Here is a 22,717-nt window from a genome sequence, read left to right as displayed (position 1 = left end):
TATTAAGGCAGAAAATGTTATGTTTTGTTTTTTATTTCCTACCTACTTGGGTTGTGTGTCAGGCAACATTTGTTCAGGAATACCCGTTTCTTAACAGTGCTTTTGTATAAACTTGATTTCTGTAGATTCATAGATTCTGTTTAGGCAGGTGGTCATCTAATCTCTTAGAGAGGTAAGATCTTGTCACTTATACCCACAGGTTGTTGAGGCGCAAAGTTGCACAAATCAAAATGTGCCCTGAAAAATTAATAGAGAATGAGGAAGAGTGCATTGTAATTGAAAAGAATGTCAACTCAGTCTCAGAGAACACTAACTTAAACATCAGCCTTTTCTGTCTCCATCCCATATAAGGAAATCCATTAAAAACATTGAAAAATACAGTTTTCAATTCAGTATTCTTATTATGCTGTTGTTGTTTTTTTTGTGATAGGTACTGGTAATAGAACAGAAGAATGAGGATGGGACGTGGCCCAGAGGTTCTTCAACTCCTAAGTAAGTCATGAGTTAATCATATTGTTCACTATATCTTAACTATTTTCCCATGTTATTTTCCCTTAAAACGCATTTGGATTTTTGTTCTGTTCTGAATATCATCATATATATATTTTATCTCGATAAATGAAGAATAGTATATATGCTATAAGTGCTGCACAATTAGAACACAGTACCAAAAAGGTGATTTCCTGCATGTTCATTGCACGATTTTGATGATTTTGGCTAGTGGTATGCTTTGTCCTGTTTAAAAATAGAAGGAACTTTTTAGTAGGGACCTGTAAAATGTTGATTATTTTAGATTTCTGTTTCAAGTGTATTTGTTAGGAAAACTTAGATACCTGCATTTCATCAGTATATTTGAATATTTCTGTGAATAGCTTTTCCTTTTATCTCTGGAGTACATAATATTTACATGCAAACATTATTGCCTTGTGTTGCCAGGGTGTTGCTTTTGTTCTTTGTTGGGCTGTTACTAGTTTACAGAATGTGTTATTTTTCTGTTCTTCCTGCTGTATTTATGAGCAGCACCTGCATATAATGGAAAGGGAACAGAAGAAGACTTTAGCATGGTTGGTTTTTTTTTTCCATTTAGTTGGATACTTTTTTCAATAATGGTTCTAGAATCAAAATCATAATCTCTACACAAGGGTTTTGAAGAGTAATTGGAGCTACTAGTAAACTTACATATCAGCCTTACATATTTAACTGGTTTTTCACCCCTTTTTTAGGTTCTTGAGCTTATCTTTCATTTAAATGCTGCAAGTTCCTCTTATTTCTTTTGTTATTTTTGAATTAATGCAGTTATATTTAGTGTTGCTAAAGATCAATTTGTAGTATAGTTACTCATAAAAGATGGTTTTTTAATCTATTTGACATTTCATCTCAAACATTTTTATTAGGAGCAACAGGTTATATTAAGTTGCTTAATGAAGTCTGAACTGTTCTATTTAAGCTTAATATGAACAGTTTAATCTTACTTAGCAAGATTTTATGACAAAAAGAGAACTGAAACTGTAGAGCAGCAGGAAGAATGATATGCCAAATACATGGAAGTGTAATCTCTGACCTTAGAAAGCATCTAGTTGAAATGTAAGCTCTGAGTTGAGTTGTATAGGTAGATTTTGAAGTTTAAAAGGATTTAGATAACTGAATGTTGTGGCTTATTTATTTATTTATTTGATAGCTTTGGTGGGAAGACATCTCTTTTGTCCTGCCATGTTTTTACTCCACTTTATGGAAAATATCAAGAAATTTCATATGATTGAGGTATATCACCTGAAAAATTCTTATCTGGGGACAAGTGAAATGACAATAGAAAGTTGTGGTGTCAGAGAAGGTTTATAAGAAATTCAGAAAGTGAGGGATAAATAGTTTCTATATGAAGTGATGCTTTTGCCAGTTGGCAGCTATCAGAAGCAGGGATTGAAATTTCATATTCAAATTCAAAACGTGTGCCATATTCAGTAGATTCACATAAAAGCTATTAACAAGCAATAATGGGGCCACGTTTTTACATCTGTGTAAAACCTTGTGAAAAATCTAATCAATTGCAAGAAGGGTAAAAGTCTGTTACACTTCTTTTAGAACTCCTGTATGAGATACACCCAGGGGTATTATTAGTATGGCATTGCTAACAGTGTATTCCCATACACCTTCTTGCAGTCCTGCCATTGTTTACACACAGCTGTTTACTGGCAGCTGAGAGTAGCTGTTTGCGGTGCTTTTTTTAGAAGAGTAAAAACTGTAAATATATTCTGAGGATAGAGGATAAAATGACATATTTTAAAAGATCAAAATTACTAGATCACTAGAAAGTGTGAAAGATTTCTAAAGCTTGAAAAGGCTCTGATTATTTCATAACATCAGAGAAGCTTTTCATAGAATCACATAATAGTTGGGGTTGTAAGGAAAGTGGAGATTGTCTAATCTGAACTACCTATTCAAAGAAAGGTCACACAAAGTAAGCTACTTGAGATATGTCACATTCCACAGCCTCCTTGGGCAACCTGTTTCATTGCTTAGTGACCCACGCTATAAAAAATAAAACAAAAAAATAATGTGGAATTACCTGTGCACCAGTTTATGCTGTGTCCTTTCAGTGGACGCCACTGGTGTTTCTATACCACTAGGTATTTATCCTCATTGCCAGAATCACCCTGGAGCAGTTCCATCTGCATACGCCTCTCCAGATTGAACAGTCCCTGCTCTGTCCTCGCAGGTCAGATGCTCCAGTTCCTTAATCATCTTTGTCACCTTTCACTGGACTTGATCCAGTATTTCCGTGTCCTCCTGTACTGGGTAGCCCAAAACTGAACCCTGCACTGTGTCTCTTCAGAATGAAGTGCCAAGAGGAAGGGATAAGGCCCACCTCCCTCCACGTGCTGGCATTCTTCTTCTGAATGCAGCCCTGGAGGCCACTGACCACCTTTCCAAGCTGCTTTCCATCTTGTCAGCCTTCATTTTTATTCCAGTGTGTTCCGTTCCCTGGGGCTATTCCTGCCCAGGTGCATGACTTCTCATTTCCTTTTATCAACTTGATGAGGTTCCTGTCTGCCCAGATACTTAGATGTTTCTCACATTTTCCCTGCCTCTTTCTTGGTAGCAGAAGCATAGCAGCAGTCTTTAATTTGATTGCTTCATCCGTCATCTTTTCTACCACTTACAGGCAATGAATGAAGGCAGAATTTTTTAATGAGAAACATGTTAAAGGTGTGATCATCTTTTCTGCAGCGAGAGAACAAATTTACTTTGAAAGTGGCAAAGTTATGACATCAGTTCAGTGTAGAGGAGAACACCTTGGAAAATGATGCTGTTTGTCTTGTAACTGTAAAGAATTAGTAGAAATTGAAATCTCTCTTATTAGCATACCAAAACTATGGTTTTCCTCTAAGCAACCTTGGAGGAAATTATTTTGTTTTTTAGCTCAGTTGTTCAGTTGAGAATTTCAGCCCTATATTCAGACATGTCATTGCTTACATTTATGTTGTATACTGTTCTTCTAAGTTCTGAATTTACATCATTTAGGATGTAATTGCAGCGTCTCCTGTAAATTAAATAACAATAAAATTTAGAGGATTTACTATCTGGTATTGTCTCATTTTAACACTGATTTCAGTATTTTTTAATGCCAGGAAGTAAGTGAATATGGTGTATAGAGTCAGTCTTCTGTCCTGGGAATAGCTAGACTTTGGCCCTCGGAGAGTTTCTATTTATATCAACTGTTTATATCAGCTACTGGGATTTTTGTTCCTCAGGAAGCTTGGCTTCTGTGAAACTGCTTCTGGGGAGCTAAGAGTGACTTCTCCTCAAATGTCTTTACTGTCATCTGCTCCCAGAATAGCTATTACTCAGCATTAATGGATAGTTCTGTGGAAAATTGTGTTATACTAACTTTGCGAATCTGTATCATTCTGCAGGAGATTATCCCACAGTCATGGCTGGGAGAATCTATTTGAGTAGTTTATTGTCATGAAGAGTATGTTTTAAAACAAGGGAACAAAAATCTAAGGCTGTAGTTCACATAACTGATGCAAAGTTTACAAAAAATCAAATTATTTATGTTCAGGGAAATACTCTGTAACAATTAAAATCTTAATACCCAGAACTTGAGATAAGTTGAGGGAGGGAACTTCAGTTATAAAGTTCTGTGAGGTACGAAATGAATAATGAGGACAGGTTTTCTCTATTAGTTTTCTGTTTAGAAGTTGTTACCTGTTTATGCACAAATTTATATAAAAGCAAGTTAAATAAAAATACAAAGGTATTGCTAACTAGAATCTTATTTTCTTCCAGTTTTAGGGAGGTGTTGCTCACTGTTTTATTAGAGAGCTTAAAAATGAAATTAAGTCCTTTTAGTTTCTTCAAAAATGCTTCTTACGTGGCCAAGAAATTTTCAACTGAGCTATCATATGCATCTGTGTATGATGAAGATAACAGATGTAATTATGACCTGCACTTTTAGATATGGCTGTGGAGTAAGTCCTCAGTTACCTAGCAATTTCTTTCTATGATTTACAGATTGCCTGATGTTATCTTTAACAATTTTTATGTGGAAGGGCATCACAGAATCACAGAATTGTAGGGGTTGGAATGGATTTCTAGAGATCGTTGAATCCAACCCCCCTCCAAAGGAGAGCTGTGAAGATGGGGAAGGCTCTAGATGGCAAGGTGGATTTGAAGCAGCTGATGTCCCTGGGTTTGTTCAGCCCAGAGCGGAGGAGGCCTGGGTGGGGGGGTGGGAAGGCCTTGTGGCAGCCTACAGCTCCTCATGAGGTGGGCACTATTTAATTTTTTTAATCACATTTTCTTTCATTTTTTGTTATTGTCTTAGATGGAATTTCCTATATTTCAGCATACACCCATTGCTTCTTATCCTTTTGCTATGACCTACTAACATACATAGTGTTTTTCATTCCTTCCCATTGTGTATTCATACACCTTGGAATGTTCTGCTTTTCAGACTGAACAGTCCCTGCACTGTCCTTGAATCAGATACTCCAGTTCCTTAACCATCTCTATAGCCTTTCACTGGACATGCTCCATTATTTTCATGTCCCTCCTGTACTGCAGAGCCCAGAGCTGAATCCTTAGTTCTGTTTCTGTCCTGGTGTGTACTGATCCCTAGGGCTATTCCTGCCCAGATGTGTGACTTTGCATTTTCTTTTATCTACTTAATGGGGCTCCCATGTGCCTATTTCTCCAGCCCGTGGAGGTCCTTCTGGACAGCATCACACCTACCTGGTCTGTCAAAAGTGTTATAAGCCTTACTGAAGTTGAGGCATCCATTCCTTTCCTCCCATCAACAAGTTAGTCAGCTCATTGTAGAAGGGTATCTGGTCTGGTTTAATTATTGTTTCCCTTTCATAAGGCCATGCTGACTCCTACTAGTCACCTTCTTATCCTTCATATGCCTGAAAGTGGCTTCCAGGATTAGTTGCTTTACTTTGTGGTATTAAGATCAGGCTGAGCAGCCCTTAGTTTAATGTGTTTTCTGTCTGACTGTCTTGAAGATATGATTACCATATTTTCCAGTCTTTAGGACTCTACCAGTAGCTGTGACTGTTCAAAGACAAGTGTGTAACATTATAGTAATATTGGCTATTGCTTTCAGCAGTTATGCATCTTGTCAGACCCTATCCTATGTATCTCCTGTGTGTTCAGATGTTCCTGAACCTAATTATCCTCCACTGGGATAATTTTTACTTGCTCCAGATTTTGCTCTCAGACACCTGTGATTCCTGAGAGTTGGTAAACAATAAGGCATTTAAGGACCTTAGCATTTCCTGTGCCCTTTGTCAGGAGCACTTCTGCCTTATTTAGAAGTGGCCCATGCTTTCTCTTGTCTTTTGATGCTTGTATACTTTTGGTATCTTTCTTGTTGCCCTTCATATCACTTGCCAGATTTAACACCAGGAAGGTGTTAGGTATTTGCCTGTTCCTTGTCGAAGTGTGTAGCTACTGTACATCCTACTGACAAGAATATGGTTAGTATCTGCATTATAGTTTGTAGCATTTTGTATCAGTTATAAATTATGAATCTTTTTACTTGAATACATTACCCTGGTGTCAGCCTGAATTGAGAATGGAAAAATAAGGGGGTTATTTTTCTATGTCATAGAATATCTGAAGTTACAGGGGACCTACAATCTTAAATCCAGTTCTTGAGTTTTAGTCTTGTATTTTGGTTTCTCTAGTCACTATGTCAGCTGAGAATAACTTGTAAATGAGAACACTATTCCTAGATTATTTTCTTTTTTTGTTTGCTTAATAGTCCTTTAGTGCTTGATTATGGGTTTTCAAGGAGCTATGGAATGTCTGCAAAGATGTGCTTATAAATCTGAATTAACAGAATAAATCATTTCCAAAGTGCATCTTGAAAGTGTATTTGGAGAAGGATAGTAGGCTGAAGTCCCAATTCATATTGACAATGGGAGTTAAGATGGCTTTATAGCTGGTAAGCAGGCACTGGCAAAAAGAAGTCTTTAGCTTTTCAGTGAACGTGCTTCATTTCACTGATGAAAGCAATAAGTAAATACATTAGGATTTGAAGATGAACCTTCTTCTGTCAATGAGACCGGACTACTTTACGGTTTTGACTAGAATTTTTCGTGTAGTCTTCTGTGCTCATTTAACAAAAACTCAGAGCAAAACTGTTCTTTGTTTTTAGTACCCAGAATCTTTCTGGTAAGTTGTCTGTGGGAAAGAATATAGTCTGGATTCACTTGTCTGTCAGTGTGGATAAAAGAGCATTCTTGTACAGTTTTGAGTTCAATAGTCAGCTATATCACTGTTATATAGATATCTACCAAGGTTTGAGATAGAGATGTTGAAAGTTAGTTATACTTATTTATTTTTCTGGTTAATGAAATGAAGTGCTGAAAAATACTGCTTTTCTTATGCAACAAGCTGATGCTTGGTTTAAAGAAAATAAAATGGCCAAGATGTTTTTTGTTGGTAGTTGTTTTTGTGCAGTGTTAAAGGACTGAAGGCAGGGAAATACTTTGAGCTTTAGCACTTACTTTCCATTCTAAGTCTTTTGTTATGTTTGTTTTCATTTTCTTTTTAATAATGGGAGAATTTCTGCCAGTGTAGTTTACCAAAGTTTTCCCACAAGTATTGAGATGAACTGGAAGCTCTTAAGGAGTTATGAATGAATGATATTAATCCTTATACCATAGGATTTGGTGATGTAAGCAGATAGGCTGCATACCTCAGGGTTGTGTGAATCTCTTACTGTTTTATGTATTGCTTGCTATTTGATAGCAGATGCTGAGGTTTTAAGTAGTTATTTGATCTTATGGGCAGCAGTACATCAGAGCATGGAGTAAAGCTACAGATGGATCTCTTCTGTAAGGAACAAACGAACTTATTTTTGCTGAAAACCAGATTTTTTTTTGTAGCTTTTTCTGGTTTCTTTGAATTGTGAGACAGCAATTATACATCAAGTTTTGAGTTTTAAAACAATATTGCAGTTGAACTTGCCTGAAGTTATATAAAGCTTCAAGTTTGTTTTGGAAATTTAGATCTCCATTCAAAACGATTCAAAGCAAGTAGCTTCTTTAAAAAATAGCAAATGTGCATAATTTAACTCATGTCTTGAATTCAAGTTAACTTGAACAAGTAACTTGAGGTTTTTATTTTTCTTGTTGACGTGTCTGTGTATATTACTTTGAAGGTGATGATCAAAGAAGATTCAGTTTGATAAAGGAAATCTACAGGAAAGCTATTCATTAATTTTTTTCTTAATGTGGTGAAACATCTTTTCTTTTGGAAAAGATTTATTGACCAAAAGTTTAAAATTAATGTGAAAATATAGTGGCAAAAATTTCTGGAGTAAAAATGTCTCTCTTTGCAGAGTTCAGTGCTTGTAGTGTGCTTAAAATATCACAAGCATACAAAATGTCTTAAGATTGTGAGATGTATTTCAAAGCTTCACAAGGACAGCTGGAGCTTTTTCTAACCCAGCTGGATCGCATAGAGCCCACAAAAGAAAAAAAACACAGAAGCATGAAAATGCCTAAAAATCATAATATATTCATTGCCTTTCATGTGGTTTTCTGTGAGATCTAGAAAAGAAGAGACAGGAAAAGAAACACATCTAGATTTCCATATATTGTATACATTACATTAAGGGGAACTTTATGATTGAAGTATCCCTTATTCTTACATTTAAGTATAGGCTTAATCAATGAGGATGAATGATAATGCTATTACTTCCAGCTAAAAAGGTTTTAAAATTTGCTTACTATTCTGCATAATAACCTGGAATTTTTTTAATGGTGTTAATAAGACAAATGTAATGAAATGGTTTCATGCTGTTATTAAACTAATATTGGAGTATGTCTTAATCATTTTTATATCACATTTCAACATCCATTTATGGTTAACTTTAAAAAACCATACAAATTTCATGTTAAGTTTGCATTCTAGGTTGTAGAAGGTTGAAATACCTGTTGCCTTACTATAAACTGAAAGCAACATTTTAGCACAGTGGTCTGTGATATTTTTTGTTTGCTTGCTGTTTATTTTTAATTGCACTCAGTATTCCTTCAACATGATGTGAAACTGTTGGGAAGCATTTGGAAAGCTTGCATGTCTTGGGTACTTTTACTGCTTTGCCCTTTTTTAAAAAGTATTTATTTTCCATGCTTGTTTATATGCGTTGTTCTTTTGTTAGCTTTCTTTCAAGGTTTTTAATATCTCAGAATTTTTATCTAATTTACCATTTTCATATTTTTAAAGGTCCCCAGGTGCATCCAATTTTTCAACTTTACCAAAGATCTCTCCATCTCTATCAAATAATTATAACAACATGAACAACAGAAAGTAAGCAATATATCTTAAAAACTTTAATTGAATCACCTCAGTGTGACATAAACAAATTTCCATGTTATCTAGCTTAAGGATTTTTATTTGCTTTGTCAGTATTTTGATTATGAATTGTTACTGATGGCTATTTCACAGTATAGGTGTTGTCAAACGTGATAGCAGAAAACAGAACTCAGTTCAAGATGGTTGGTAACTCTTAGTACTCATATACTAAAAACAGCATTGAGCACTGTAAGAAAATATATAAGAACTTTATTTTTGGCATGATAAACTCTAAGTAGATTAATGCACTGTCTGCTTTTACATGGGTGACAAGGTACAAACTACTTTTCCTGATTTGCTGATGCTGAGGTATGATAACAGTATGTATAATAGCACTTGTGGGTTTAAGACCACAACAGCTAAATTGTTTTAGCTATGATCATTGTCATCATAGCGATTGTAGCCACTGATTAACTATTAGCAATGGAACATCTGTGTCCAAGTGCTAGGAGACTTGGGAGAGATCAGTTTGATGTACTTGAGCATCACCATGAGCAGAGGCTTAGCAAAAGAGGAAAAAAAAAAACCCCTCACTTTTAAGGGCTTTATCCTGTATACGACTTATAAGTCTTATAAAGATTTGTGGTAAGACTTCAGAGGAAGGGCTTCTGTGTTCCAGTGACCAACCTTGTGTGTAGTCTTTTGATATGTGACACAACTGTAAAAGCTGGTGAATATAGAAGAACATGGAAGAATTTGACTGTAACAGATACTAGGCTTTAAATATTTGAAGTCATAAAGCACCATTGCTGATGGAAACTGGGGGAAAATTAAAGAGCCTTATTCTTGCAATTTACTCAAATTTAAAATATTTTTCCAAACGTGCGCTTTGTGATCAATCATGAAGATGTTAAGCATTAAAAAGTTGATATGAGTATTAAATATCTTATACAATATCTTCCAGTTAAATACTGCATTTGTCAGAAGTGATTTTTCGTAAGGGGTGAAGTGTCACTTGTGTTTCTACCAATGGTCAGTAGTCCCAGCTCTCAATGTTAAACAGTTGAGTGTGTTTAACTGCAGTCTATTGTACTGTGTGTGAATGTGTGGTAAATAATAATTATTTTGTATCTATAGTATGAAAAAATTACTTCCCCAGAGCTGAGCCTCTAGCTGAGAACTAATCTCTCCTTCTCCCATTGCTTATGCAAAAGACGATTGGGATGCCAAAAGCAAAACTTAGCAGACAGTTTCCTAGTGAGCACCCATTTTAAGTAGTCAGCAAGTTCTTTTTCTATCTTTAATGCTAGTATCTCTCTAATGATGCTGTAGTTATTTTTAAGAAGCACTTTGGAAACTTGTTGCTAGCTGTAGAATCCTTTAAAAACAATTTCCTCAGCTGAGTTTTTAATTTATGGTTTCTTCTGAAGCCAAAATGGAAGCCTTTGGAACTTAAGATAAAATTTTGAGGTGGCCTTGTTGATTTTGTTTTTTAAATTTGACGATTTTCAACAGAAATACTTGTTCAGAAGAAGTGATATGAAATTCAAATTTGTTAAGGAATTTATCATTTGTAGTGCCTTAAGTATAACTTAAACATTTCTAAATCAGAAAGTTAGTATATGTTCTCTATAATGTTATGAAACACCAGCCATTTTTCTCTTGTAACCTAAAGGAACAGTAGATATAGATGTTACATAAAGCAGATATTCAGTGCAGAAGCATGTTTTTCCTTACAATGGAATAATCCAATTATGGATTTTTAAAAATATTCTAAAAAAATAATGAATTTACCATTTGATAAAGTATGTGATACAGTAAAAATCTGTAGTAGCACTTTGGTCAGAGGTGCACGTTCAAGACTAACTAGATCAATAACAGAGAATTCATACCATTAGTATACTGTCTACTTGAAAGTACGTGCTGTTGCATTAGGAGTTTTTGATTTTAAAAGGTAAATGTATTTAATTGTGTCACACAGTTCTGGGTAGAGGTCAGTTTCCTCTTAGTTTCTAGTCTTCTCATAAATATCTCCTTCTCTAAGAAAGAACTTTTCCATTAATGTATGCTATCTTCTTTTCATTGGTTTTTTTTAATTGACTATTTATGCCGCCTTAGCCTAATTTTCATGTTTCTCCCTTACTGTCACTCACACTGCAGTGACCTTCATTACCTTCAGTACAATAGTACAGTTACACATCTGTGGCTCTCCAGGATCCATTGGCACCTACACGTGGACATGGGATGCTGTGACTTAAAGGAAATACCAGCTTTTGTTTTGAAGATAATTTTAGCTGACTAAGCTGATTTGTGAGACAGAAAAAGCAGATGAAAGGTTATGTGTAGCAATAGTTCTAAATGGTAGTAGTTTGCAAGCCCGTTACTCCAATTGTTAGAGTGTGACCACAGAATTCTAAAAGCGTTTTTAATCTGAAAATACTGTTTCCTTATAATGGTATAGGAATGTATACTGTAAGTATAGCATTAAATTAAAAATAAAAAAAAACATCATAGAATCACAGAATGGTTTTGTTTGGAAGGGACTTTAAAGATCACTGCCTCCTTTCTCTGGACCAGATTGCTCCTTTGGCCTTGAACACCTGCAGGAACAGAGTAGTCCATCCACTGCTTCACAACTCTCACAGTAAAGGATTTCTTCTTAATGTCTAATCTAAATCTGCCCTCTTTTACTTTGAAGCCAATACTTTTTGTCCTGTCGCTGTACTCCATGCCCTTTACTAATGACTGCTATTAACCTTGTATTGTTTGACCAGTCTTAAAGGAATGAAGAGGCACAGTGTAGTTCAAACAAAAATAACTCTTTAAGTGAAATTTACAGTCTGATAAAGCTATAAAGAGAAGTCTTCTGCACATAGTATGCACTATATTTTTACTGATGCATTTTGATGAAACATCACTGAAAGCTTCTGCATAAACGTGATATTTAAAAAGGAATTTACTGGTTTTCTAGCATCTTCTGCAGTCCATTGATGGCCATTATGATCATTAATTAATAAATGAGGAAGTATAGTTATTTCACTAGTTGAAGGAATAGGAATATTTGTCCTATGTAGAACAAGTGATAATTATATTCTCTAAATCACTAAAACATCCTTCTGTGGACCAGTACAGAAAATGAAATAGAAGTGACTTCCCCTTTTATGAAGAAAATACCAGTAGTTATTACCTCTTGCAGGAAATCACCACTGGAGATCTATCTGCATTACAGTTATCTTAAAGTATGATGTTACTCAGTTAATTTAAGGAAATCTTTCATGTGAAGGCACTATAACTGAAAGGCACCAATTGCATTTCCTAGCTTTCTAGGTCTCTCCTAAGGTGGCAGTTCTTGAAAGGGGGATGAAGCTATGGAAAAGAAAAAAGGAGAACAATAAGCCCCGTGCTGTTCAGTCTGTTTATAACCCCTACATCTCCTGAACTTCCAAAAGAGATTTCTATTAACCATGAAAAAGGTGTACTTTTTGAATCACACGAGGAAAGCAATAGAAAGCAAGCAAGGATGAAAGCAGCTGCTTACCATGTGCCCTGTACGTGTGCAACCTGTGAGAAGCACATTTCTTTTGCACCAGTGACCAGATTGTGCTTTTTCTTCCTGGGGGAACTTAGGCTGCCAGCTTAAGGGAGTTGGGGCTGATGACAGTAGGTGGGCTACAGTTGCAAAGGGAGATAGAAGGTAATTTTCCCTGGATGAATTCAGGTCTAATGATATGAAAGAGTTGATCACAGAAACAAGCTTGAAGGGGATGGGGCTTCTGAAGGTTGGAAAATACCTTCTATAAACTAGAATGAAGGATAGAAACTCCTCCTAAACTGAACAGGAGGAATGAGCTTTACAGGAATTTTTACTTGGAGGATGATCTGTTAGCACAGTGCCATTTAGCCAGTTTTGGGGCAAGCAAGAGAGCAGGGAAAATGTGTAAGTATGGGAAAGGCAAGTATGGACACGTGGCTAGGAAAGTCACCTACTAAATTAAAGTGCATAGATATAGAAAGAAATAGAAGTTTGGCAGTGGTTGCTATAAGGGATGGTGGAGCTCAGATATGTGAAGCCATCAAAATATGCAGAAAATCTTTTCTTCTGTTTTTCAGTAAATCTTGTTATTAAAACAAAACAACTCTTTTCACTGAGAAGTACTTGTGCACTGTGGGGACAGTTGAAACTCAGTCAGATATAAAGAGTGTTACACTTCTTAAAAAGGATTGGTCACTGTTGCATCCTCAGACTTTGAAAATCACAAACACCTATTATTTACCAGATTTGATTATTTGCACTGCATATTTTTCTTTGTCATTCTTAACATTTGACTTTCACATTTTTGTTCAAGTATCTTATAATGCAAGTATATAATTATATAATGCTCAGTGACTGCAGAAATCTTCTTGAAGTTTAGCTAGAGCTATCATGCAGATTTAATAATGGTCAATACCTGAATTAAAGATCTAAGCATTCTCTTTGGTTGGCCTTTAAAAAAAATAAAATTATATATATATAACGGAGCACAATCTTGCAAGATTCTTCTGTTTTTCTAGTGCTCTCTGTTAGGTTTTCTTTGCTATTTTGTCTGTTCTTCTATGTTTAGGATTTTGCATGACTTCATCTGGAAACAAATTGCTTTAAATCATACCATTTTACTTATTTCAGTCCTCTCCAGTTTCACCAAATAGATGCATCATGGAGATTGATAATGAAGTTGTAACGAGGCATTTTGTGCTTTCTTTTACCTCTCAAGGCTTTCCTGCATTTGCATGCTGGATTGTGCTGTCCTAGCAGGGAAACTATAAATAGAATGTCTGATGCAGTGAGGCAGCTATGCCACAGTGGCCTTGGAAATCTCAGCTCTCACCTGTAACTCTGCGTTCCCATTGCCACTGCCCTCACTGTTGCAGTAGCAGGATGCAAGAGGGCATAAATGATTGATTGCTGCTGGTGGTGTCTGAAGTCTGAGTGTGTTAAATTGGATGGAGCAGTGAAGAAAAGAGTAAGCTGTGAAGTTGCTCCAGTCAAAAAGGGGTAGGGATGTAATCATTGCAGTTGTTGCAGTGGGTTAGATTTGGGTTGTTTGCAGAGGTGACTTTTAAACTGAAATTAATGTTTTCACCGAGGTTAAATAATTATTTTAATCTTTTCTTTTTCACAGAATTTGCTTTAAAATTTTAATCATTTACACTTGTGAAATACTTGTATGTTTGTAAGTACTGCAGAGTACATGTTTATGTTGTGAAAATTGGATTTTTTTTTTTACAGTGTGAAAAATTCAAATTATTGTCTCCCATCATATACTGCATATAAGAATTATGATTATTCAGAACCAGGAAGGCATAATGAACAGCCAGGCTTGTGCGGCCTCAGTAACTTGGGGAATACATGTTTCATGAATTCAGCAATTCAGGTATGTACTCGAGAATAAAATTAGCTCATTTTATTATTTGGAAACTAATATAAAGATTTATGTTATGTTTTGCCATATTTGAGAACTAGCATTGAGATTCCAGTAAGGAGCAGGATAGGATTAATAGTGTGAAATCATGTATCTACGTTGGTATATTGGGAAGACTGATTTACATAGCTGCATTCCTTGCTTCCCTTGTTTCTTGCACTGGGGACAGTGATCAATGTCAGGAAGAGACTGAACCATTCTAAATGAATGAAACTTTTAAGTGGGATTCATTCTTTCACCATGATTGCTGTGGAGGCACGATACAAAGAATTTCATTTTGAGATATACTTGGTTACAGGTTGTAATGCTAGAATGTCAAAAAGTAAATAACCAGTGTTTTACAGGCATTTATTTCTATCCAATTATCATATACTTTCAGTGCATAGGCTACTATGCAAGGAACCATTGAATATATTTCCCTGTGTCCCTTGCCCTCAGAATAGCTGTTCTTTCATGAATGAGATATTTTACAGGAATGTTTCTTTACTGTGAATATAGCGGAAATGTAGTGTGCCAGTACTCTTACCAAGACCAAAAAACAAGGTAGCTGTTTTATTTCTAAGTGGAAGCTTCAGTGGGATAGTCATAGAATGGTTTTAGTTCTTCAGGTCTTTTAAAGATCCCCCAGTTACAATTCCCTGCCACGGATGGGAGCACCTTCCGCTTGGTCAGGCTGCCCAGGGTCCCCTCCACCCTGGCCTTGAGTGCCTCCACAGCTTCTCTGGGCTACTGTCTCAGTGCCTTACCATTCCCACGTTGAACAGCTTCTTCCTTATATCTAATGTACACCTACTTTTTTTTAGTTTAAAACTGTTACTTCCTTGTCATATTACTACACTCCCTGATAAAGAATCTCTCCTTATCTTTCCTGTAGGCCCTATTAGGTGCTGGGTCATTATGACCTCTCCCAGGAGACTTCTTTTCTCTGAGCTAAATTCATTACTGTCTGGAAGTACTCAGTAATTTAGTTTCTTCTTGTTTAATTCTGGAACTCATGTTTTTGTCTTCAGAGCAGTCATAGTTAAAAAAAAACAGTCAAATGTACTTTTTTTGTTGTTGTTGTTTTTATTTTTAATTTTTTTCTACAAAGTATATAAAAATACTGGATCTTTACCAAGCATATTTGAGATTTGACCTTTTCCATGATGACCACAGGGATTCCATACTTATGTTGAATTTCTTCTTTAGCCTGTTGAGGAAAGAGGTAGCTTTCAAATGTATCTGAACCTAAGTTGGAGATTTTTTTCAATTTTTTTTTAAGAAGCAGTAGTACTCCAGAGATACACAACTTTCTATCCCTTCTTTGTATAATCAGGGGTTAGGAGGGACCCCAGAGTGATCATGGGTCCAGCTTTCTGCCTTTGTCTATTGACGGTAGTCCTGTCACTGTGCACTTCTGAGGGGAGTCTGGCACCACGTTCTCTGTAGCCTCCTGTTAGGCAACTGCAGACAACAGTGAGCTTTTTTTCCGCTTAGTATTGTCTTTCTCAGGTACAACAGATGCTTGCTGCTTTCAGCCTTTCCTTGTATGTAGTTCTGTAGTCTACCTGACCTCCTTGGAAGGAAATCCATCCTTTCCTGCACTGGGAAGCTCTGAACAGGACAGAATTAGAATAACAGTCTCTCAAGTGCCAAATAAAGGCAAAGACTTGCTTCCCATTGCCTCTGGCTACTGTTACTAATGTAGTCCAGCATGCAATTGTCCATCTTTGCCGCAAGGATGCACTGCTGACTCATCTTTTTCCACAGAAAAGTAACACTGGATCATATTATGCAAAGCTGTTTTCTGTCCAGTTGACCCTCAGTCTGTAGTAGTATACATGATGATTCCGTGATTATTCCTTATTTATTTAAGGCATCCATAAGGTTTGATGTGTTCATGTTTCTAAAAAATATTTTCTTGAGGATACTTAAAAATTAGTTGAATAGTGAGGGAAGTAGTGAATGATTTTTTTTTAGCATGCTGCAAGAAAGACAGCTGAACTGAAAGTGGGAGGATTTGCATCATCCATTCTGAATGAACTTTGTCATTGTTCTGCGATGATTCAACAATGAAATTGACCAGCCCAATAGATGAGGATACAGCAGTGAATATTGTATTCCTGGACTTCAGTAAGCCCTTTCACAGTGTCCCTTGTAAAGTCCTTGTAGAGGAGCTCTTGATGTATAGGCTTGATGGACAGACAATACGGTGAATGAAAAACTGGCTGTACAGCTGGTCAGTGGCACAGAGCCTAGCTGTGGACCAGTGACACACAGAGTACCTCAGGGGTTAATACTGGATCCAGTTCTGTTTAACATCTTCATTAATTATCTGAATGGTGGGACAGAGTACACACCCTTAGCAAGTTTGCAGATGATACAGAGCTGGAGGGAGTGATGGATAAACCAGTCGGTCATGCTGCCATCCAGAGGCATCTCCTTAGTCTGGAGAAGCAGGCTGACAGGAATCTCATGAAGTTCTATAAGAAGTGCCAAGTCCACCACATGAGGAGAGAAAAACTCCAGGAATCAATACTTGCTGGAGGCCACCCAACAGGAAAGCAGAAAAGGACTTGGTAGACACAGAGTTGAACGTGAGTTAGCAATGTGCTCTTGCTGCTAAGGAAGCTAAAAATATTCTTGGCTACATTAGGTAAAGTAAGAAGCATAGGAGATAATCCTTCCCCTCTACCCAGTGTTGATGAGGCTGTACCTGGAAGGCTGTGAGAGAGGCTTTAGTCTCCCTCCTTGGAGACCTTCAGAAGCTGTCTAAACATGGTCCTGGGTATCTTGCTCGAGGTGGTCTTGTTTGAGCAGGGTGTTGGATCAGCCGGACCTACAGATTCCTTTCTATCTTGGTCATTATGTGTTATGTAATTCTGTGAATAAAACTCTGTATGTAACCTCTCTCGATTACTGAATTGCATCATTATACTGCTGTACAAGAAAAAAGTATATTTTTGTGAGCCAGAATCACTTTTAAAGATCAGGGTAAAAGTATATTCTTAGTTAAAACAACTTTCTAATAAAGCTACTTCTTTATTAGGCTAGACTGATTAAAAATAGGGATAATTTTGACTACTGGTTTAAAACTTTGTTAATCAAAGAGACTTGCATTTGCATATGTGTAGATTTTAAAATTTTCAGATGAGAACGTTTAGCATTTAGTATCTTACATAGCTTGTATCATTTTCTTAGTATCCCAATGTGTTAACTGTGGATTTTGAAGATTCTGAGGCTTGCAGCTGCTTACATTTTAAACTAAGTCAGCTTTGACTTCATTGCTATTCAGTTTTAGTGGTCAGGTTTTTGAATAAGAATTATAAGAAACTCTGCAGTGCAGGCAGATAACATTTTGCTGATACATGAGGTAATGCTTTGTGTAAGAAAACTAAAAGGCAGATTTAGTTTGGCATGTTGGATTGTGAGTTTGGCAATATTTTTTTCTTTCTTTTTAATGCTTTTTTTGGCATTCTTTGCAACGAAGTACTGAGTATCTTCCAGTTCCATCTACTATCTCTCTCCAGGAAGGGATTTTGAAGACCTTAATGTAATCTGAAAAATCAATGAAAATCGTTTTTAGTGAAAATTGAAGTCTCATACACTGCTCTCTTCAAGGTCTGCTCTCTTTTCCCTCTTGCCACCTCTTCACTTCTGCATTTTTTTTCAATTATGTTTTTAGTTATGTTCGATTATTCATGCTAGAGTCTCTTAGTGCTTGCTTAGGAATGTGAAATGCCTCTGGCTAAAGCAGTCTGAACACATTTGATCATTAGATCTCGGTAGCGAAGAAAGGAATGGGTGCACATAAGGTATGGATTGGGAACTAGGGAATTCTGCTTAGAAATGTTGGTTTCTGTAGTCTTTGGCCTGGGTGATTGAGTGCACCCTCAGCACACTCGGGGATTATAAAAAAAATGGGAAGAGTGCCTGACATGCAGTTTGCTTTTCAGAGGGACCTTCAGTGGGTGAAGTGGGTGAACTGGCAGATAAAAGCATCGTCAAACTGAGAAAAGGAAATGCAAAGTCATGCACTTAGGGAGAAATAATCCCAGGCAGTGGGAAAAGAATGGAGACCCAGAAGCTGGGAAGCAGCTTGGCAGGGAAGCACCTAGAGTCCTGGCAAACAAAAAGCTAATTGTGAGTCAGCAATGCACACTTGTGGCAAAGAAGGCCAAACAGTCACCAGGGCTGTATTTGGAAAAACATTGCCAGTACACTGACAGAGGTGGACCTTACCCTCTTCTGGACACCTTATCCTGATGAGGCATGCCTAGTGTGCTAGGTTCAGTTCTGGGCTCCCCAGTAAAGGGAATATAAATGGAAATACTGGAGCAAATCCTGTGAAAGACGAGAGAGTATTAAGGAACTGGAGCATACAACCTGCAAGGACAGAGCAGGGACTGTTTAGCTTGGAGAAACAGATGCTTGTAGTGACCTTACCAACATACAGAAATACCTGGAGCAAGGGAATAAAGATGCAGAGCCAAACTAAGTGGTGCCCTCTGAAAGGACAAGAGACAATGAGCACAACTTGAAATACAGGAATTCCATTTAAATATAAGGGTTTTTTTTTTAATTTGCGATGTGTTTTGTCAAACACTGCAACAGGTTGCTCAGTACTGCAGCGAAGTCTCCATTCTTGAAGTTGCATAAAGCCTGATTGAGCACAGTCCTGAGCAACCTGATGTAGCTGACATCATCCTTCTTTGAGCAGACGGTGTAGAAAATAATCCCCAGAGATGCCTTCCAACCTCAGCTTTTTATGACTATATTTTGCTTTGTTTACCTATTCCAGTTTAAATTCTTAAGGTGTCTTCCTTTGCAATTAGGTCAACATAGTTATTAGGATAAACCTGTCTTCTTTAAACAAAAGGGTTTGCTGTAGAATTTAAAGTTCTGAAATAATTTCATTAGATTCATAATATGTTCTCTGTTAAAAGCTCTGGCTGGATCCCTTCCGTTCACAGTGCTGAGTATTGTCCATGTAGTTTCCTTGAACAGAAGCAAGTTTAATCACTTATCTGCTGATTCCCACTTTTCTCTGATCTTTCTCCTGTCCAGACAGGATAGGATTTGAGACCCCTTTAGTGTTCCCAAAAGAGGCTTTTCTGCTGTAGAACCCACTTCATTTCTCAGACAACTTCTCTTTGCTGTAATCTCACGTTACAGTAAAGATAATTTGGGTCACAACTTTTACCAGTGTTCTTCAGACAGAAGAAGGATAATATAATATATCCTTATGCATCTTTCTGTCCAGAATGACAAACTTGTCTCAAGGATTTTGTATCTGAACTGCATTAGGTAGATAGTCCCAGCAGTTTTTAGTTTTTTACAAGTTAGTTAGACTTACCTCTTCAATCTTCTGTGAGATTATTGTAAAGAAACCTTTGTTTATTCAAGTAGGGTCTTTCAGTGTTACAAAGCTCAAGACAAGTATGGAACAGATGAATAAGATTCTGTTACCACAAATAGTTGCAGACTGAATAAGAGTGAGACCAAGAGGTTTGAGATACCGTTGTGTTTCTCCCAAGTGCTTGTACCTTATCATAACTTTCTTATTAAAGAAGCAATAATTCAAGTACTATTTCATATTCTGATTGTGTTGGAGCTTTTGTATAGGCTTTTCAAATTACTTTGAAGGCATATTCCATGTTCTAAACTTTCATTTACTTCAGTGCAAATACCTAAGGATTGATTTTATTATTAAAGCCTAAATTATAGAATCACCAAGGTTGGAAAAGACCTCCAGGATCATCTAGTCCAACCATCCCCCTACCACCAGTATTTCCCCACTAAACCATTTCCTTTAGTAGTACTACTCTTGTAGATATCAGTATGAAGCAGGAAAGATGAAAGGGAGCTTATAGACTTTATGAAAATGTTCTAATGTAAATGCTTGAGCCCACGCCAAGCAAAAAAAGAAAGATGTATTTGGCAAGTAACTGTTTTATTCACATTCATTCATGTACATGACTATCATGTAAGCTGTAAAAATAAGGAAAATAAGAATTTTCTGAAGCGTTGGTGTGCTGCCACCTGTAGATCTTTCCTAAGTACTGCTTTGCCATTTTGAGGGGATAATGATCATAAGAACCCAGTGGAATTTTTTTTTTATTTTGGTTTGTTGTTTTTTTTTTTTGTGAAAACCTGAACATTCATAAAGTTTTCATTTTGTGATTCAAGTTTTTTTTAACGCTTCAATTTTTATGGCTTTTTTTCACTGTTGGTGGATTATGTATACACTTAAACAATGGCTGTTAAGAACTCTGAAACACAGTTTTTCAGGAGTTTTCTTTTTTCAGGAAGCTGATTGATGCTGTGGCACTGATTTTATCCAAAGCATAATGATTTTCACCAAAACCTGAAATGAGTGGGTGGTTAGTGTTCTGTTTTGGTTGCTATAGGCATACATTGTTTGGATTAAGGAGGAGTGTGTTAACGGAATTGTTTTTCTCTCCACATTTGATACTAAGCACTTCAGACAAAAATGATTCTCCTGTAACTAAGATCTCTGTTTCAGTCACTCCAATCTTGGTTTCATACTAGGCACCTGAAATAGGAAATTTTAATATCTTTTTTGTAAAATTGCTGTTAAGTAGGACAGTTCAAGAAGAATAATACCTATATGAATACCCAATATTTAACGTAATTTCACGATCACAGTATCTCCTCTCTTCCACAATTTACTGACACAGTAGGTAATTTGCTTTGAAGCTTCATTACCACTCCTGTACAATATCTCCTATGAGATGTGAATTAATACTTCCTGATTACCCTAGGGTCATAGGATAATTTGGTGCAACCTCCAGTTGAAAGGAAGGTCAGATTTGAGTTCAGACAAGATTTCACAGGGTTTTGCCCAGCTGAGTCTTTAAAACCTTCCGAAAAGGGAGGCTGCTGCACAACCTCTCTGGGTGTTTGGCTCTACTGTTCAGTATCTTTACAATGGAAACTTCTTACCTCATCTCCTTCTCCTTGTTTCAGCTTATGCCCATTGTTTCTTGTCCTCCCACTGCACATCACTGCAGGGAGCCTGGTTCCATCTTCTCCCTGGAGGCCTGGGGCTCCCAGCACGAGAAATGCGCAAAGTTCTTGGAGTGGGTCCAGAGGAGGGGCCACTAAATGATCAGAGGGCTGGAGCACCTCTCCTGTGAGGAGAGGTCAAGGGAAGTGAGCTTGTTTAGCCTGGAGAAGGCTCCAGGGAGACCTCACTGTGGCATTCCAATAATTGAAGGGAGCATATAAAAAGGAGGGGGAACAACTTGAGTTGATAGTGATAGGACAAGGGGAAATGGTTTTAAACTAAGACGGGAGGGTTAGATGTTAGGAGGAAGTTTTTCACTCAGGGGGTGGTGATGCATTGCAACAGGTTGCCCAGAGAGGCTGTGGATGCCTCATCCCTGAGGGCATTCAAGACAAGGCTGGATGTGGCTCTGGGCAGCCTGCTCTAGTGCTTGGCAGTGCTGCCCATGGAAGGGGGGGAGGGCTTGAAACTCATTGATCTTTGAGGTCCTTTTCAACCCACACCATTCTGTGATTTCCATTTTGCTCCCTGTAGGAAAGCTGCTTTTTGGTCCCCCTGAAATAGTATTTTCTCCAGAAGAGAAAAAGCCCTGATATTTGGGCCTCTCCTCACAGGAAGAGCAATGCTCCAACCCATTAGATGTCTTGATGGCCCTCTTTCTTCATATATTTTCTTCTTCTATTGAGTTAAACAGTCAGAGTCCTTGGAGCTATAACGCTTTCCCATTAATTTCTGTGGATTTAGAGATGAATAACTTGTTTATTTCATCTTGTATGAAAGTTTTATAGGATGACAGGTAGAATCAGTAAGATTACAGTACTCTATTGAAGCTACAACACTGATATATAAGGCACTAAAAATAATCATTGTTTATTATTCAGTTTCTTGTGCATCTTAATGCCTCCCACACTGTACCAGTTAGGGCTATTAGCTTCAAGCAGTGAACTGTATATATGATGATTAGGTCTCCTTTTTTATTCAGTAGTTTAGAATTCCTTTGGGCTGTTTGTGTGCATATCAACAATGCATACATCAATAATGTAGTTGATGCACAAAGTGTTGTTTTGTTGTCTATATTTCTTGGAGATTAAGATCTTTTAATACTGATTATGTAAGCAGTTGTTATCCACAGAAAAATATTTTTTTCTTTATTAAAGTAATTAGGGTATAATGTGGAACTGTAATTCCGGTATTAACCTTTGTTCACATTAAAGGCTAATGCTTCTGTGTTTTGTCCTACATATAATTGATGGTTGGTCTCAAAGTTTCTACATTCTGTTGCTTTTTTTTTGTGATCATGGAGCTCAACTATTAGTTGGAGTTCAGAGACTGAGCACTTATCTTTACAGAAATTTTTTAGATTAAATAGAACTTGTGGAGGCTGTACAACTTGACATTAAGTGCTATCCTGTTACTTCATCTGTTCACAAAGTTTTCAGTGGTT

The 22,717-nt window shown here is 36.9% G+C and overlaps 1 protein-coding gene across 8 annotated transcripts in view; it reads left to right on the top strand.

Moving 5' to 3' along the window:
* USP15 (ubiquitin specific peptidase 15) overlaps positions 1-22,717 on the top strand; it is a 71,608-nt gene that overhangs the window by 30,299 nt on the left and 18,592 nt on the right. For 5 of the 8 annotated variants that reach the window (XM_065743386.1, XM_065743379.1, XM_065743382.1 and 2 more), the window contains 3 exons: positions 431-492; positions 8,737-8,820; positions 14,072-14,216. In XM_065743386.1, coding sequence (XP_065599458.1) covers positions 431-492; positions 8,737-8,820; positions 14,072-14,216 — 291 coding nt within the window. Of the gene's footprint in view, positions 1-430; positions 493-8,736; positions 8,821-14,071; positions 14,217-16,122; positions 16,841-22,717 lie in introns of those variants that run through there. The other 3 variants (XM_065743387.1, XM_065743380.1, XM_065743385.1) reach the window with 2 other exon arrangements.

This window comes from Cyrtonyx montezumae, unplaced genomic scaffold (assembly GCF_038088225.1).
Source record: "Cyrtonyx montezumae isolate F1298 unplaced genomic scaffold, pur_monq_1.0 scaffold_3, whole genome shotgun sequence".
Taxonomy (NCBI): domain Eukaryota; kingdom Metazoa; phylum Chordata; class Aves; order Galliformes; family Odontophoridae; genus Cyrtonyx; species Cyrtonyx montezumae.
The sequence above is the reverse complement of the archived record's forward strand: the minus strand, read 5'-3'. Positions and strand labels throughout refer to the sequence as shown.